Source organism: Nicotiana attenuata, chromosome 3 (assembly GCF_001879085.1).
Source record: "Nicotiana attenuata strain UT chromosome 3, NIATTr2, whole genome shotgun sequence".
Classification (NCBI taxonomy): domain Eukaryota; kingdom Viridiplantae; phylum Streptophyta; class Magnoliopsida; order Solanales; family Solanaceae; genus Nicotiana; species Nicotiana attenuata.
The window spans coordinates 53998751-54016021 of NC_031991.1; the positions used below are offsets into that span (position 1 = coordinate 53998751).

The 17271-nt window shown below is 35.6% G+C and overlaps 1 protein-coding gene across 1 annotated transcript in view; it reads right to left on the bottom strand.

Moving 5' to 3' along the window:
• Positions 1-13325, bottom strand: part of LOC109223771 (uncharacterized ATP-dependent helicase YprA) — a 20049-nt gene extending 6724 nt beyond the window's left edge. Inside the window, exons 1-24 of the mRNA XM_019388191.1 lie at positions 13053-13325; positions 12207-12926; positions 11365-11461; positions 11178-11275; positions 10036-10167; positions 9312-9380; positions 8942-9064; positions 8712-8861; positions 8369-8500; positions 8159-8238; positions 7903-7997; positions 7726-7793; positions 6527-6628; positions 6372-6442; positions 4995-5102; positions 4827-4902; positions 3515-3651; positions 3273-3432; positions 2987-3166; positions 2778-2894; positions 2369-2524; positions 1420-1587; positions 1195-1307; positions 964-1087 (exon numbers count right to left, since the gene is read on the bottom strand). Of these exons, the coding sequence (XP_019243736.1) occupies positions 964-1087; positions 1195-1307; positions 1420-1587; positions 2369-2524; positions 2778-2894; positions 2987-3166; positions 3273-3432; positions 3515-3651; positions 4827-4902; positions 4995-5102; positions 6372-6442; positions 6527-6628; positions 7726-7793; positions 7903-7997; positions 8159-8238; positions 8369-8500; positions 8712-8861; positions 8942-9064; positions 9312-9380; positions 10036-10167; positions 11178-11275; positions 11365-11461; positions 12207-12926; positions 13053-13211 (3435 nt within the window). The 5' untranslated portion in view covers positions 13212-13325. The remainder of the gene's footprint in view (positions 1-963; positions 1088-1194; positions 1308-1419; positions 1588-2368; positions 2525-2777; positions 2895-2986; positions 3167-3272; positions 3433-3514; positions 3652-4826; positions 4903-4994; positions 5103-6371; positions 6443-6526; positions 6629-7725; positions 7794-7902; positions 7998-8158; positions 8239-8368; positions 8501-8711; positions 8862-8941; positions 9065-9311; positions 9381-10035; positions 10168-11177; positions 11276-11364; positions 11462-12206; positions 12927-13052) is intronic.

The following is a 17271-nucleotide window of genomic DNA, read 5'->3' on the forward strand; positions in this document are numbered from 1 at the left end:
CCCCCCCCCCCCCCATTAACGAACCTTTCAATCTTTGTAGCTATTTCTGACCAACCTGAGTTAAATGTCACTTCTGGTACAATGATAACTGACCTTCCCCTGCTATGTACCCTGATTATGGAAATATAGCGACCATACTTGTTAAAATTCCTTGTACAGAAGATCTCAGCATACTGTTCTTTACTTTTCCATCTTTTTACAAAGTTACCTTTCTCTCTTGATGCTTCTTTTAGAATCCCACATAACCACAACATTGTTTTTTTGCTGAAGATGGTCCTTCTTAGGAATTTTCTTCCTCTTTCAGTCCACTCAAACCATTCTTCTTCTATGTTTGACCTTCTTTCTATTTCGTAAGATTTGAAACCCATTGAAAAGTAAATAATATTCTCCTTCATTGCTGTCTACTGTTCAAAATACACGACTTTACCACACCTCCTAAACTTTAACAAAAGCAGTTTCCAAATGCTTTACATTTTTTGGGCAGTCAAAGTTGTTCCATGACTACAAGTTCCAACCACGTCATCTACGTCATGTATGCTCTTCCAAGGAGTACTGACTAATAATTTGATGATTAAATATAATAAAAGCTGTTCCAGCTTATACTTAGAAATTTCCTTACTTAATTCATCACTTCAGTGTTTTGAGCCGAGGGCCTATCGGAAACGACCTCTCTACCTCACACAAGGTAGGGGGTAAGGTCGCGTACACCCCACCCTCCCCAGACCCCACTTGCGGGGGGTCATACTGGGTATGTTGTTGTTGTAATTCATCACTTCAGTAAATAACGTCCTACTGATATTCTGAATCTATTTCAAAACCTAACCAATTAAAGGTCCCTTTTCGTAAGTTTCCTGGTGTTCCTCGGAATCTTGACATAATGGTACAATCACCCATAAAGCTAGTAAAACAATAATTTGAATAAAACCATGGCAGGAAAAGGAATCAAAAGCAGAGATCGTTAACCTGTGCTGAAATGCCAGTTCCTCCAGGATGTGGATCATAAAGCAGAATTCTTTCTGGAACATTGCGGGTATCATAAGGGTTTACACACTCTGAAGCTAAATCAGATGAATTGCAAATTATGTACCTTCAGCACAAGTTTCAGGAGACAATGAGAGAAGAATTCTAATGTATGTTAACTCAGACAGAGAACATGTTGAGCCAGATCTAAAAACTCTTGTGCTTGCAACTTACATAGGAACGACATTAAGAAGAGCATGACCAGCAGCATGCAAACCTCCTCGGAATGAATAATTTAAGGTCTCTACAGCTGTCTTTATGGTCTGAGGGACTTGAATCCAGACAGCCTGCATGTGCATTACAGCTACAAATTACAAAGAAGAAAGAGTACTAAAACAGTGATGAAAGAATATCACACACAGAGGAACTCCAGAAAACACATTTCAAACTGGTATTCACCTGGGTTTCAAACGTGTAATTAGGAAGTGATAGTTCAACAGTGTCAAAGACCTGGTTGCTCTTTTTCCAGATTTTGCGGAAACCAAACCACGTAGTCGTTACTCTGCAACTGTGTGCTTGCGCAGTTGTTCTTGGAAGACACAGACTAGTCGTTATTGCTGGGTAAGCCTACATAGTGGTAAAATATTATCATGTCCATCCAATGTTAACTGGGATGTAACAGATGAATTTTACAAATGACATGGTATACACAGAGTTATTTCACAAGTAGCACGCAATAAGCAATATGAGAACTTTTCCCCCCTTAAATAAGACCAATAAAGCATTTGCATTTCAAGGCTAGCCAGTTAATCGAGGATCTCTTGTGATGCAGTGCATTCTACGAGTTCCTCAAATGGAAGAAGGAACATTTACCTATCAGCAATAAACATGATATGGAAAGGCTATGCATCTTTAAATATCTACCGAACCTTTGATGACTGGAAGTTCAGGGTTTTCCTTGACTAATGGAGCCATTAGCTCAGCATAATATGAGAAGGGTGCATCACATGCTCTAAACACACCTTATTTGTCAAGGATGACATAGCAGTAGCATAGAGATTCCTTTTTGGAGGACAGAAACTAAGGTTGTTTTCTTTCGTCACTTATTTGGGATAATGTATGTCATACCCTAACTATCTCCATACCAGATTCCCGGAGAGACACTTGACAGGAGTTCTGGCAGGTAGTAGAGATTACACAAACTTTAAATAGACAGAGACCAAAAAACACCCATCACGAATAATAGAGGCTAAGAGCTTTAAATAAGCAAGCAGTTTTTTTAGCTTTTTGCTCCAGCAAAAATCTCTACGATAAGATTAAGCAAAAAGGTCACCACTTAAAGAAGACTGAGGCAGTCCTTGAAAAATATATAGGAAAGTGAAGAGGACTACTTGAGATTTTCACATACAAAGTTGGCACCAGTGACATGGACATCAGTATAGTCACGAGTTTTGGTGTAATATTTCAAGTCCGCTCGTTGGCACCAAGCAATTCTGTTTGCCACATCAAGCTCCTTCACAAGATACGTCTTCCCTTGGTTCATATAATTGGCCCCTTCATAAACCTGTAAATTATTTGGGCTTAAACTGATTAACTTTACAAGGTAACTTCAAAAGAAGCCAAAAGAAAACCTGAAGAATTGAAGAGTTCTCTTGCACTAAAATAATATACACACACATGAATATAAGCATCATAATGATGATCTCCCTCTCCCTCTCCCTCTCCTTTTCCTGTTAGTGTTTTCATTCTTCCCCCTTCTCACAATAGGAAGGCATTATAATCACAAGAACTTCCAAATGTAGTTGCTACTATTTTACCTGAAAGAAAGCCTTGCTTTCTTCAATTTCTTCCAGGATTTCATTCTTTTGCATGTCAATCACTTTGTACCGCTCAGTTTCTATGGATCGAATACTAATTGCACTTGAGGGGATCTTCTGATAACAGCATAGAATGGTTTAGAAAAGCTAACCACACCCAGCTCACAAACACATTATCGTTGATTAACACTACACTCAAAGGATCATACCTCCAGCCCGATGTAGCTCCATATTCTGGCGGCAGCACTACGTGATATATCTGTACTCAGAATTCCCTTGTTTTTAAGTGCCATTATGAGACTCTCCAAGCCAGGGCCAAAGTATTTCTCGTCATCAGACAAGCTCAGTGGATATTCAAAAGCAGCAGCAGCCAGATGCTGTTCAAGAACCTGTCAAATGCTTTCGAATGTTAAGTGAATTCCCTACTAAAATCATGGTTCAATCACTAAATTTGAAAATGATGGCAAAGTCAAGAAATGAAGAAACCAAAACAACCTGCCGGTTTCTTGCATCTATATGACAACATTCAATTGGGCCCCTGAAAAGTTTCTGGGGGAACTTCATGAAATACTGATCCAAAGGCCCTTCAAAGGCAACATAAATTGCAAGTGATGTATTTCCTCGTCTGCCTGACCTTCCTGCTTGTTGCCACAGACTTGATGAAAAAATTTGGAACAATATCAGTTTGAGAATAAAAGTGTGAAATTGTCGGAGGGACACAAACAAGCAGTTACTACCTAGCTATGCTGCCTGGAAATCCTAGATGTAGGGTTGCATCAATATGTCCTACATCAATACCCAATTCAAGAGCACTTGTAGCAGCAATACCGCATATACTACCATTGAAAAAGTCATGCTCAATTCTTCTGCGATCCTGTTCCATGAAGAACTAAGGTCAAACTAACTTTTTGCCAATATGCAAATTATGCCCTACTTATCTATGCTAAAACAATAAGCATAAGTGCCAAATATAAACTATGGAAGCGAGAATTAGCTATAACGAGTACTGAATTTCCATACGATAAAGAAAAAAAGGTGACAGAAGATTAGATTTGAGCCAACAAAACTGATGGGTAGTAACACAACTTAATGTTGAATCAGCAAATCCAAAGCTCTGAAATGCTCAGTAAAGATAACTTATCCTTTTCCTTTTTTGATAGGCAACAGTACTTTAAACCTTCGCTTATAAGAAAGTTATCCTAACAAGTACAGTTTGTCTGCATGAGCAAGATAGTGTTGTGTTTTTTCTTTTGGTTGTATCCTGAGAACATCAGCTCTTCATTGGTCGCTTATATCTAAAGAGAACCAACTCTTGTGAGGGTACAGTACCATGGAATAATCTGGAGTAAACACATCCAAAGCTCTGAATGATTTAGTAGCAATACATCATCTATTTTGATAGGTGAAAGTACTTTAAACCCTTGCTTACAAGAAAGTATTCCTTACAAATACAGTTTGTCTGCATACAGAACTAGTGTAGTGCTTTCTTTTGGTTGTATCTTGAGAAGGTTATCTCTAAATGAAATCTTATGTCTAACAAGAAAAAAGTGATCTCGGTATAAATCTCTTTCCACTCATTCATTTCCGAAGAATCCAAGGCAGAAATCATTTGGCAAATTTGTAGACTAGCTTGAAGTATACCATTGGCAGCTCGGTGCACTAAGCTCCTGCTATGCGGGGGGTCCGGGAAAGACCGGACCACAAGGGTCTATCGTCGCAGCCTTACCCTGCATTCTTACGAGAGGCTATTTCCACGGCTCGAACCCGTGACCTCCTGGTCACATTAGCGACAAATTATTTTATTTATGAAGAGCATCAGTCATAAGTATAAGGTATGAATCATGCTATTTTGCAAGCGCATAAATATTGAACAAGTGGGAATATGGACGCTTTACAACGGATCAAAATAAACAAAATTGAATAAATTATACAAGCCAATTGCAGGTAAGTTTAGAGCAACATGAAAAACAACTGTCTAAATAAATTTCCTTGGGAAAGATTAACTAAAGAGGATGACAAACTCTCCTGAACCAAGTTATAGATGCTAACCTCAGCAACATAACCAGCTCGGTAAGCGCATATAGTGTCAACTAAATGAGGTGCTGTTTCCTGAAGAATCTCACGCCTTAGGACAAAAAGTTATTCCAGCACACCAAACTGTTAATAGAAGATAAAATGAGAATGAACCATTTGATTCTATAATGCAATTTCACTTACGTGTAACATAAAACAAGCTCACAAAGTTTGCGTGTTTTGCAAAATGCAATACAACGAAGACCATGCTGCATCATTTCTGCAAAAAGGCAAGAAACCTCCAAAATGGGACTGTGACAGAGACAGACAAAATGCTGTTAGAAATTAAGATACTTCTCTGTGATCATGAAATAGCGAAGAAAAGGGGAAAAAAGGAAAAGAGGAAAGAAAATGCATGGGGCAATAAGGTAAGACAATTCCTGTTAGGGCTAACTTCTAAGAATCCAACATTTTCTCAAGCATCCAACTTATGGAGTGATAAGGTGGATCGCGTGCATAATAAGAAACAAAAATGGGAGATACAAGGAACAAAGGAGAAAAACCAAGGTGCAAGGTGATAGCAAGGCACCTGGCACTAACTAACAATCTAACACAAATCTCTTAGTAAGGCAGGATAAAAGTTTGCTTATGCTACTTCGAATACTTCATATCTTTAGCAATGAAGCCAATAGCATTCCTACATGTTTAGCAGTAAAAATGATCATATAAACATACGTCAGATTATTTGTCAGTAAATCAAGTGACATCACTAATTAAATGCAGTAGCCTTATCCAGTTTACTCTTCTATACGAATCTTTATTCACTCCAAAGTAGCACTGGAGTTGGAATCTTCATCACACTTTTTGTTTCATAAGTAAAATCTTTACCATAAGTTATGGATAGCATTCGTACTCTTACCCTGTTTAAAATGCATGGTGACTACTAAATGCAACCAGTTTCTACCAACAAGTTATCAAGGTCTCCTATATGCGTGCTATATCCAAAAAAAAATCTGATATGGGGATATCGTGCAAGTCTTGCGTTTTGTTATCCTCGTTGTAGACTTGTAGTGCATCATTACAGTGAGCTTCTGTAAATTACAAAGGAGAACTGATGACCTAAGCTCTACCCTAGTTTCTTCAGAATTCTTACATGATCATTGCTTAAGCTTATAGATGTATTCTCTCCACATAACCTATTTGACTCGTAATCTACTCAGCCAATATCTTCTCATTCAACTTTCTTTATAGATGAAGTATTATCTTCCTCGTAAATAATTATTCATTCAATACGTCCAAATAGGCATGTTGGTAGTGTCATGTTATATATATCGTCTCCTAAGCCTACATCTTTTTTTTTCCGATTCCTTAACAAATTTGTCATGCTTTGAAGAATATATCCTGATATTTATTCCCGTATATTGAGAAATGAAACAGCACACTTCCTTCCTTCCTGATGCAGCGAGGATGGGCCAGTTTGTAGAGGGGGAAATACAGGCTCTTTATAATATGTATTCAGAAAACACGAGGTGCGATCTATATCCAATTCTCAATATACAGAAAGCAGGGCAAGCTTTAAACCTTGATCTTCTAGCAATCAGATGTTTGTCAGCAGAGTCATCATCAATGCCACTCTCAATTCTTTTTGAGATCTGCAAGATAGAAGTACCTCAGATGAACGAAAACAGCTTCCCATTGAATACTCGGGAGCTATAGGACTTTACCGCGGAACTTACCATTTTCAGGCGTAAAGGAGGATTCCATAACACAAAAAGCTTTGAGCCAGATGGGCTGCCATCATTCTGAATCAACTCCATTGTTGGTAGATTTGAGAGCTCCTACATTACCTCAGGGCTAGAAGATGAGATATTTATAAAATCACCAAGTACTAACTAGTCTAAAACGATAGTGTGTCACAACCCTCTATTTGAAGTCTTATAACATGCAAGCATTTGCGAAGTTCATCCTAGACTTCAGCTTTAGATGAATTCCACAGATAGAGGTGGGAACATCTGCTAATGCAGAATAAGAATGGTGTAAAGTTTTGAGCATTCAAGGTTTCTACGTGAATGACTAGCCTATAAAGAAACTATAGAGATGTGATCCTCCATGGTACCAGGGAAAAGTAATAGGCGACAATTAACATGATATTATCAGATTATTTTCAAAAATAAGAGAAATATGAATGCAAAAACACAACAAAGCTACAAAAAGAGGCAGAATAAGAGTCAACATCAACATAATATCTGTGTATAAGAAGATTTCCGATGAAAAAATATCTCTTGATAAGAAGAAAGACTTAAATCTTGAATTTTAGAAGATGTCTATTCTCCAACAGATTAAACAAATTGTCATTCGGAGTCTCCTACTGTAAGATGTGGTCAATCTATTTGAGGTATGTCAAGGTGGCTGGGAAATGAATTGCCAATTCACCATTAACACTTCATATTTTGGTGAAGAAATTCCCGTTTTAAAGTATTTTTAAATAGAACTTAGGTTGGATTTCAAAGATTATAACCCGATTCCATGTATACTTTATCCAGTAGAGTAGATTTAGACTTTCTAGTGCAAAGTAATATGTCGGTAGACTTAGTGGGTGAGCTTTGTTTAAAATTCTCAGCCTAGAGATGAAGGGTTGTTTCACCACAAAAACTATCTCCAGGCATGTAGGAGATAGTTTTTGTGATTGAATTTTATGAGTGAGTCTTAGCTATTCAGAAGAAGGGTTTCTTCTACTTTAACTCTCAGCTCTTTTGGTATATTCCTTAAGGTGGCGAGTTCATTCCTCTTTTGAGTGTATTCTGGCGAAATTCATCTCTCTTTCACTTATCTTCTTCATTTCTCGTGTCATAATGTAACCATACAGATAAAACTTTAAGCACTACCTAAATTAGTTAAAGATTCAATACAGTGAAACTATCCATGTTATTGATACCTTTGAGTGCTCCACGGGATTTCCAGAAGTCGCAGTAGAAAATATAAATGAAGGATTACTGCCATACACTGCATGAGAAATCAATTAAAAGCTAATTTTCAACACAAGGAACAAACAAGACATTGAAAAAGATAGAAAAAGTCTTGTAGTAGCAGTAGACAACAAGGAAAAGAGTACCATGAGAACAAAGTCGGCGAAGCCTCCTCAAAATAAGAGCAGTATGACATCCAAATGCCCCCTTATAAGAATGAGCTTCATCAACAATGACAAACCTGAGACATGCAAATGAGATTAAGGCGTCAAAAAATCAATCTTTCTTTTTATCTAAAAAAGAGTACTTCCAGGGACACTAAGAGAAAGAACGAACCAGGAAAGGTTCAAGCACATTAGTAATGTAAAACAAAATTAGGACTAAAGGATCAGGAGAATTTACCTAAGATTTGATAAAATTCGACTGAATTGTCTATGACATGGCAAGATTGAGACATGCAACATATCAGGATTTGTGATCAACTGTGTAAGCAGATGAAATTTCAGTACTTGCATAAGAGAAGCGAAACGAGAGGTAGAGAAATAGACCAACAGAGAAAAGGACAAGAACAGATATGCTCAGCCTATCTAAACATTAAAACTTACTGAGTACCAGTCTAGCATTATCACGCAGCCACTTCCTATCCGTCTGAGAAGTGTCCCCATCATATACGCCAATCCTAAAGCCAGCGCTAAACTCGTTTGTCATGGTTAATAAAGACCTTAGTTGATCTTGCGCTAAAGCCTGCATTGACAACTCAAATGATGTAGAAGCTGCCGCAAAGTTGCTAATAAAGATTTGTTAGACTACAACAGAATTGAAGGAAATGTTTAACAGATGCAAAGCCCATCCAACAAACTAAGCAGAAAATGTAAAGGCAAAAGACTTCTGTGAGACTACCTTTCCAAAAGACTGAATTTTCAACAATTAAGCTTGGAAAAATAAAGCTACGAACCTTCGTAGGAAAGAGGTATAACGCGCATGCTGACAAATTCTGGGATAATACTTCCAGAACTGGCACATTGTAGCAAAGAGATTTCCCACTGGATGTCAAGGTAGCTACAACAACATTTTTTCCCCCAAGAGAAGCCCGAATAGACTCAGCCTATAGAAAAATGCTTACAAAGTTTTAGAGAAAAGTTTTGTTTTAAGGGGAAACCACAATTAGATAGACCAGTACCTTACCTGATGGCTATATAATCTGGTAACTCCAACATTTTTCAATGCCAACATTGTGCTTTCTGAAAGTGAACTTGGGATCTCAACGTAGGTGGCATTGCGGGCACTGATCTTTTCGATATGAACAACCTGCAGCAGGAACAGAAATAATGGTGGACAACCTTTGCTTGGCTCTAACAGTAATACTTGGGTCATATGGTAGCTATTTTGAAGTCATTCACAATTGAAGCACATGCCCACTGAAGTAAATGAGGACTTCAGATCCAAACCCCCTTCTCAGAGTAACTCACCCATAAGAAAAGAAATTGGAATATATGCAGCTGTCAAGAGGGGAGAAGCACAATGTCAAAGTGAATAAAAGCAACAAGGTAAAAACCTGTCCATCAGATCCAAACCCCCTTCTCAGATGTTCCACCATTTCCAAAGGTGTCAAAGGATTTGTATCCTGCATGTCAAAAGCTTATCAAAATTGCAGAACTCTTTCTCGGGTATTCAACTTAAATCATATATATTCTTTGTCATTTATCAAAAAAAAAAAGGACCACAAAAACCAAGGGAATCTGGCATTGATAAAAGGACATTCAAGACACAGCTATTAGCTGTACCACTGAAAAAGGCCACTGCTAGTGTTTCTTTTGTACCCTTCATCTACCCACTTCATTGAAAACTGAAATTGCCCCTTTCTAGAATTAACAATTACTAAAATATCTGATTGGCATTTGTCCTAGCAAAAGAGGATATTTATCACTAGCATCTTAAAAGGTGAAAGAATTTTAGAACAAAATGAGCAGATGTGTTCTGCTAAGTTCCCATTATTTCTGTGCCTATTAACAATGAATAATTACTTTATAAGTTTGAGTGACCTCTGAAAAAACAAAGATAAAGATAATTCTAGCGCTCATGCAGGAACTTCTAATGAAGAAGAAGAATTACAACGTAAAACTCAGATGCAGAGGAAGTTGTGAATTGGAGGAGTCTCACAACTGCAAATGTACAATCAAGATGCAAAGATTGTGGAAAGATGTGCATAAATGTAGCATGTTATGATGGATTAAAAGAGCATCAATTACAAGAGACTTGTGCAGGGTTTTAAGACTTACACAACAGTTTGCTTCAAAAGAATGAGAACCTGCTCGCTTTGTGTCAATGCCTGTTGCACAAACACCACCTTGCTTCACAAAGGTAATGAAATCTTCCAGGGAAATTTTACTGAACTCATTTCCACTTTCACGCTGCATTACAATATTCATAATTTAATAATTTAAATCTTACTGAATTGTGGTTTATGAAAGAAATAGCTGGCACAATGAGTCAGTCAATATCAATCAACTCCCACTTATGTTAAAGAATAGCTGGTTCCAAGCCCGGATTAAGAGAAGGGATAATGATAAACTGGTCGCCGGCATATAAACTATGAAGGAAACCTCAGAACATTGAACGATCACAATGAGCAGCGGATATAGAAGGATCAACAACTTAATAGAAAATAAAAACAATAAAACACTTGCTTGAGCCCATGCGCTCTAGCGTTGCTGAGCAGGAACACCTAACCTGTGCTTGTGGGCCAGACATGCTACCCGGTGGATTAGTCGAGATGCTAGACACCACCGATTTTTTTTAAAGCAGCATTAAAAAGAGACGCTTATGTTTGTCACAGTCCATCTATAACATTAAGCTAAACCAGAACTTCAGAATACTACCAAGTACCTGTGTAATTTCCCATAGAAAGAATTGAGATCACAAAATGCCAAACAATTTTACTTGCTAGATATTATATTTCTTTCAAAAGTTTCTTTCCTTTAAGATAGCTGCAACTTAATACATTAGTCAAGGACTTTAGCATAAATACAAATTAAATGAAATTAAACCAAAAATCGACTGGGTTAGACATTTAAATGCAGTATAAAAGAAAGGGATGAGAAAACCAACTTTTTAAATTGGTCATGATGCACATCATCAGATAAGAGTCCTGTAGTCTGACTACCAAGTAGATAAGCCAACACAACAATAATGTGAAGTTGAACTTACAAGATAAAAAGTCAACACAGCATAAAAATACATGCCATAACAACACACAGGCATAAATAAAAAGTTTCATGACTGAGATTCTGCATCTTAACTGCCTGATATTTCTAAACTTTGGAATTTCACAACACCAAAATGAACTTTAAAATTAAAAGATAAGAGTCCAGACAGGTTTATAGGATTGATAAGTAAATCATTCTAAGTGAGAAGTGCATACCTTTAACAACTTGACAAACTTCAAAAGACTTGTTCGGAATGCATATTCCCTTTTCTTCATTGAGTGTACAACACTAGATATGGGGACGCCTTTTTGGGCTACTCAGCAGAAAAGGAGAAAAACAGACTTATTCAGTGATGGAGCAGCCATTTTCCTTGATCAAAGAGTTAAATATGACTAAACATACTCGCATGCTGGTCTCCCTTCGTTGTTGAGTTTCTGAAAATGACAATACCATCCTTGAAATTTTTAACCTCTGTATCATCATCAACAATGTGTACAACCTAAAAGAAAATAACACGTAAGTGCTTGATAATAAAAGTTCAAAGTCCTGATCAATGGTTTAGCTAGATCTCAAGGTTGGATGGGGGTGGTTCAGTAGCCGCGAGAAGGAGGAGAGCAAAGCCATTTCTAACTGATATGACAAAATATTTAGCAAATTTAACAGGGAAAAAATATAACTTCAAGAGACTGTGGGGGCTGCAACCACCTGACTCCCGTAAAATCCATCTGGTTATGATGATACATAAAGGGAACTATATGGGGTAAAGGGATTGCAAGTATAAGCGAAATTAAGAACATAAAAGCTTGCTTCCTATAAATTCCTAGAAGTGATACTGAGATCAAATCATACATTCACTGAAAAGAAGTACACGAGTATGGTAAGTGATTTATCTTTTGGCACCACTAGTATTCTCCAGAAAGAGAAATCCCCACTCCAGAAAGAGAACAAATTCTGTAGGTCAGCAGATTCTGTGGTCTTCCTAAGTTCATAGACACTGTTCAGACTTTAATATAACAGTTCTTCATTTCCAGTTGTAAGCTCACGTTTGACATACTTATGTTTACCCGGAGGCACTTATGCTAGGCCCTCCAACAGTTATCCATTGCCAAAAATGAATGAGTGAGACCAAAGCTCAAAGTCAGCATGTGATGATAGTATGGGATACTACTGGACAAAAATGTTGAAAAATATCAAAGTAAGTAGGAGATAAAACTGTAAAATAGTCAGAGCTCCAAACAAAGTACCTTAGGACAAAGTAGAGAAAGTTGCTCGATATCTGCCACACCGGCTTGAAATCCAAACGGACATAGATGATCAAGTGCTCCCTTCAGACTAGAGTAGGTAACTTGTACCTGCTGAAGTTGCAAGGAAGCAGAATAAATGTTTACAAAAGAAAACACTTTGCTTATACTCTTCAACCACGTTGGGCACCCACACGAATCATTAAAACTTGAACATGGATCAACCGCATTGTCCTTTCTGTTGGCTTCCTTACACGTGCAGTTCCCTGAACCAGGGTTGGTAAAACAATTTATAGACGCTAAAATCTGAACAAATATCTTAGCTTTCTCGTCATCCATGTCATTGGTAGATGATTTTAGTATGCTCAAGACTAGCTCATCTGCATATCCTTCCATCTTGTCATTCTTGGCGCTTCTCTTGCGCTTAACCTGTGAAGAACAATTTGCCGGAACACAACTATTGTGTGTTGCATCCAACAGACGTTCGATCTGATTATCGTCCGCAGAGATGCCGCTCAGGTAAGACAAGTCTTGCATCATGTCAGACCATGCTGCCTCCGCCTGTTTCAGAGTTGAGTCACCAACTGGGATAGATGAACTTGTAGGTGCCTCGGTTTTCTTGTTCTGTTGTCTGTCTTTCATTGTATAGGGAACAAGTACCAGAAATTCCCCACTTCCAACTGAATAGTCACTTACCTTACTCTCTAAACCCAATTTCACACCCTGATTATAAAATATACCGCACAAGATCAACATAAAAATAATATTAAATTTTTGCTTTCTGCTAGAAACTAAATGTTTGTATTTCAATAATTCTCAGGCAAAGAGGAGAGGAATGGAAGAAATTACCTTGAGAAAGAGATGGAAATTTGGGGAATTTGAAGCGGGAGGGAAAGTTTGCTTGAGGAGTTGCTTCAGTTTTTGAATGGTTTTGTCCGGCGAAACGGAGACGATTACGGATTCGCCCATTAGGCTACGAACTTCCAAACTTGTCTCTGATTCTTCCATTTACTCCGCTCTTGAAATGGACTATTGTGCAATTGGTATTGGGCGTTGGCCGTTGAGAGGGAGTAGCAAAAACCTAATATTTGGCGGGGGAATTGATGCTCACGTGCGAGCCCCGGCTAATGCACGTGATCTCTTCCTGTCTCGCCGACTTCTGCCACTCGTATTTTTCCTCAATTCTCAAACGAATTAAAATTAAAGGGATTTGACTTAAAATCAAGAAATATAAAGGGGTAGGGAAAAAAACGAAAGAAATATATACCCGCGGTAATAACTGTTTGACCAAAAAGTGTTAAACTCTTTGTTAAATTAATGATAGAATAGAGGATAAATCTTAGCCAAGAATAAACTATCTATATTATATTAAAAGGAGAGCAATTTGCAATGTGGTTAAGCCAAGTGGCAAGCTAAAATGAAGCCACTTGGCAATCTTAAAGAATTTATGGGAGATTGTCAAATAAGTAAATATCACTTAAGAACTATATATGGAATTCCATTTATTGAAATTAAATTGAAATAAATTCTTTTTTAAATAAAGTTCAATCATTGTACTAATATTTTCTAACTGAAATTTTGTATTTGGAAAATAAAGAATTTTGATATCAATAGTATTTGGATTTCTTTTCTAATATCGAGTGAGAAGAATATATCCTACCGTAATCTAATGTGCAATTTTAATTATTTTAAAAATTCAATACTTATTGATGAGTTTGAGAATATATTTTAAGGTTTTAACCTAAAGTTCAGAATGTTAATATATTTAATAATTTATTTATTTCATAATGGATAATCCAAAGTATCTGTTTTAGACTAAGTTTTCTGAATTTTAAACAAGTATACAATAAAAATAATTTTTTTAAGGCTAAAAGCTTCAACAAAAAAAACAATTACTAGAAGTTTAATAATAAAAATACTGTAATATTTTGGTGAAGTACTATATAGTTTGATCATATGCACTTTTATTTTTGTCTATTATTGAATAAAACACTAAATGAAAAAATTAAATAAAATATCATACTTACTAGGGAAAATAATTTAGAAAGAGGGGGATAAAGATAGTGTGAGAGGATTTATACTTTGAATTAATTTAAATGATAAAAGAAAGCAAATAAATAATTAATACTCAAAAATATTATTGATAAATTCAAATATTATATAGTCAAAGATTAAAAATAAATAAAAATATTATTTTAAGAGAAAGAAAAATCATATTTATTATAATATATTATAATAGAAGTATAAAATAGGGATATAAAGTAGGTGACAAGCTAATAAAAAGTTAAGTAATAATGTAACCATATTAAGTAACGGGTAACACAGTAACAATAGACAAAGAACAAAAAATAGACAATTTTTTTTAGCCTTAAACAAATAATATAATTATAGATATATAGAAGGACTAGACATTTAAATTTGATATAAGAAATTTTTTTGAATTATTACGAGAAAAAACATATTATATGGATAATATCACGCGGTTGAAAACATAATTTATAAACCTAAAATTTAAAACATTTACAATGAAATAACGCCAAGCAACAAATTAATAATATAAAGATGTAATTAAAATTGTCATGTAGTTAAGTTATAAAAAACATTAAAGTCAAAACTCTATACGAAAAAAAAAAAGAAAAAAAATTAATTGCTTATTGCACATAATACTAAATAATAATTACTAAAAGTGTAGATTTATGGAAAATAATAAAAGAACTTCTTCATTTAAACTTTGGCATCTTTTCAAAAGAATTAGAAAAATAATATGATAATGTTTATATTATAGATACAACACGAAATATGAAAATAATTAAAATATTATATGATAGAAAATAATGTATATAGAGGGGAATAGAAGTAATGTGAAGGGGTCTACACTTTTAATTTGTTNAATTACCGAGTTATTGGATCAAAACTTAACTTTCGTAACTACCTTAGGGATAATGTTTAACTCTGAATCGACTCAGACATTGGCTAAAGAAATATCAATTGTGTTGCCTTACGGTAAAATTAATTATCTAATATTTTATAATTTATTTTATATCTCAATTGTTTGGAAGCAATACACACACACACACACACACACACACACACACACACACACACACACACACACACACACACACACACACACATATATATATATATTCTATTAGTGCTAGCAGTTGCTATGCTAAAATATTCTATTAGTGCTAGTAGTTGCTATGCTAAAATATATAAGAAGGGAGGATAGGTTTTTCTCTAATTCTTCTCTAATGGCTCAGGTAAGGACAATGACTTTTTAGCGCGTTGTCGATATTTATGTTCTCTCAAATTGTATGAGCCAATTGATCGAGCAACCGATGGGGTCGAATATATATATATATGGTAAACACATAGATGAATATAATTGCACTATTTGGGATTGCTATGTACACAAAATAAAGTGAATCATAAAATCATAAGGTAAGATTCATTTAATTAATCTCATCTTCTTTTAGTACATGTGCATCGTAGAAGAAAAATATTTAAAGTAGGTTAACACTTATTTAATTATAATATATTAATCTTAACTATATCCCAATGTATCATTTAAATTGTTATAAAAAATGTGACTTTAATTGTGTGGTTAAAATTGAGGTAACTAGCAATATTGAGCAAATTACCATCCAATTGTTTATAAGTTGGTAACTCCCAAAAGTTAGAATATATTGATTGTTAATAAATTATCATATATGCATATATTAATTTGTCATTGTGTAATTTTAGGTTGGTAGAAGTTGATGTTGATGTGAGAATTTATTATGTTAAGATAATAATATAATATATTTTTATAATTTATTAAGATATTACTAAATGTATTTTTATTTGTTATTACTCTATATAATATGACTTTACTCAGTTTCAATATAGATGAAATAGTTTGACTTGACACGAAATTTAAGAACGAAAAAGAAAACTTTTGAAACTTATGATCCTAATAGTTTTGTGGGCCATGATATTTGCATGGGTGTAAGAACTTCTCATTATATGTAAAATGGGTAAAATAAAAATTTTAAATTTAAATTATTTTCAAATACAGAAATGTGTCATTCTTTTGGAATGGACTAATAAGAAAAATATTTTATGTAAATTGAAAGGGAATGAGTATTTATTTTTGAATCATATTGTATTTTTATTTGTTTGTATCACCGGCTATATATGGGGTTATAATATTTAAGTTTATGTCAATAGTTAGTCATATAATTTGTTCTTTTTAATTTATAGAATTTAGCAAGATCATAATATTATCCGCACATCGTGCGGGTACTAATACTAGTTAACTTTAGATCTAAGTGTATTGAATAAGAGAATGAGAAGTAATCAAACTTATAGCCTGATTTGAGATCATTAAAAGACATCAAGTATAAACAATAAGCTTACATTCTCGACATTTCCCGTAATGTGGTGATAAAACAGAAAAGATGGAATGCCATTGGCAGTAATGGGATCTAGCTTCCTTGATTCAATAATCACGATTACAGAGATTTGTATTTGCTATCTAAACCTTTTCTTGGTCTTCTGTTCTTCTCCTTTCTCTAGGAGAGGAAGCCCCCATTTTCTTGTCTTCTTACCTCCTATATATATACTATCAGTATTCCCTTTTGTCCATCGGTCCTTAACCAGAATGCTTTCATCCATTGACTATCCTTCACGTCGCCTCCCTCAAATATCATGATATTTACTTCACCATACAGGCTTTTTGATGGTTCGATCTCGGCAGTGGCCGAGGTCTTTTCGTTGTTATTACTCCCTGTGGGTACGACCACGGCTTAGTCGATCTCTTACCATTCCTGTTAGCGTTAATCCACGTGTGGTCAGATTTTGACCCACACAGTTAGTCCCTCCGGCAGTTGGGGTCGCCTATTGGCGAGCCCGATGGGCAGACCATGTTGATTCAAAAATTGGGAGAAATCTAAATGCTTTATGTGAGGGGCGAGAACCTCATGGCGAGGTAGCGACGTGACGTCTCGAGGATCACGTCAGACCGTTATGCCAGTTCAAGGTTGGAACGTCACGTCAGTCCAGGGTGTCATCAATATTCCCCATG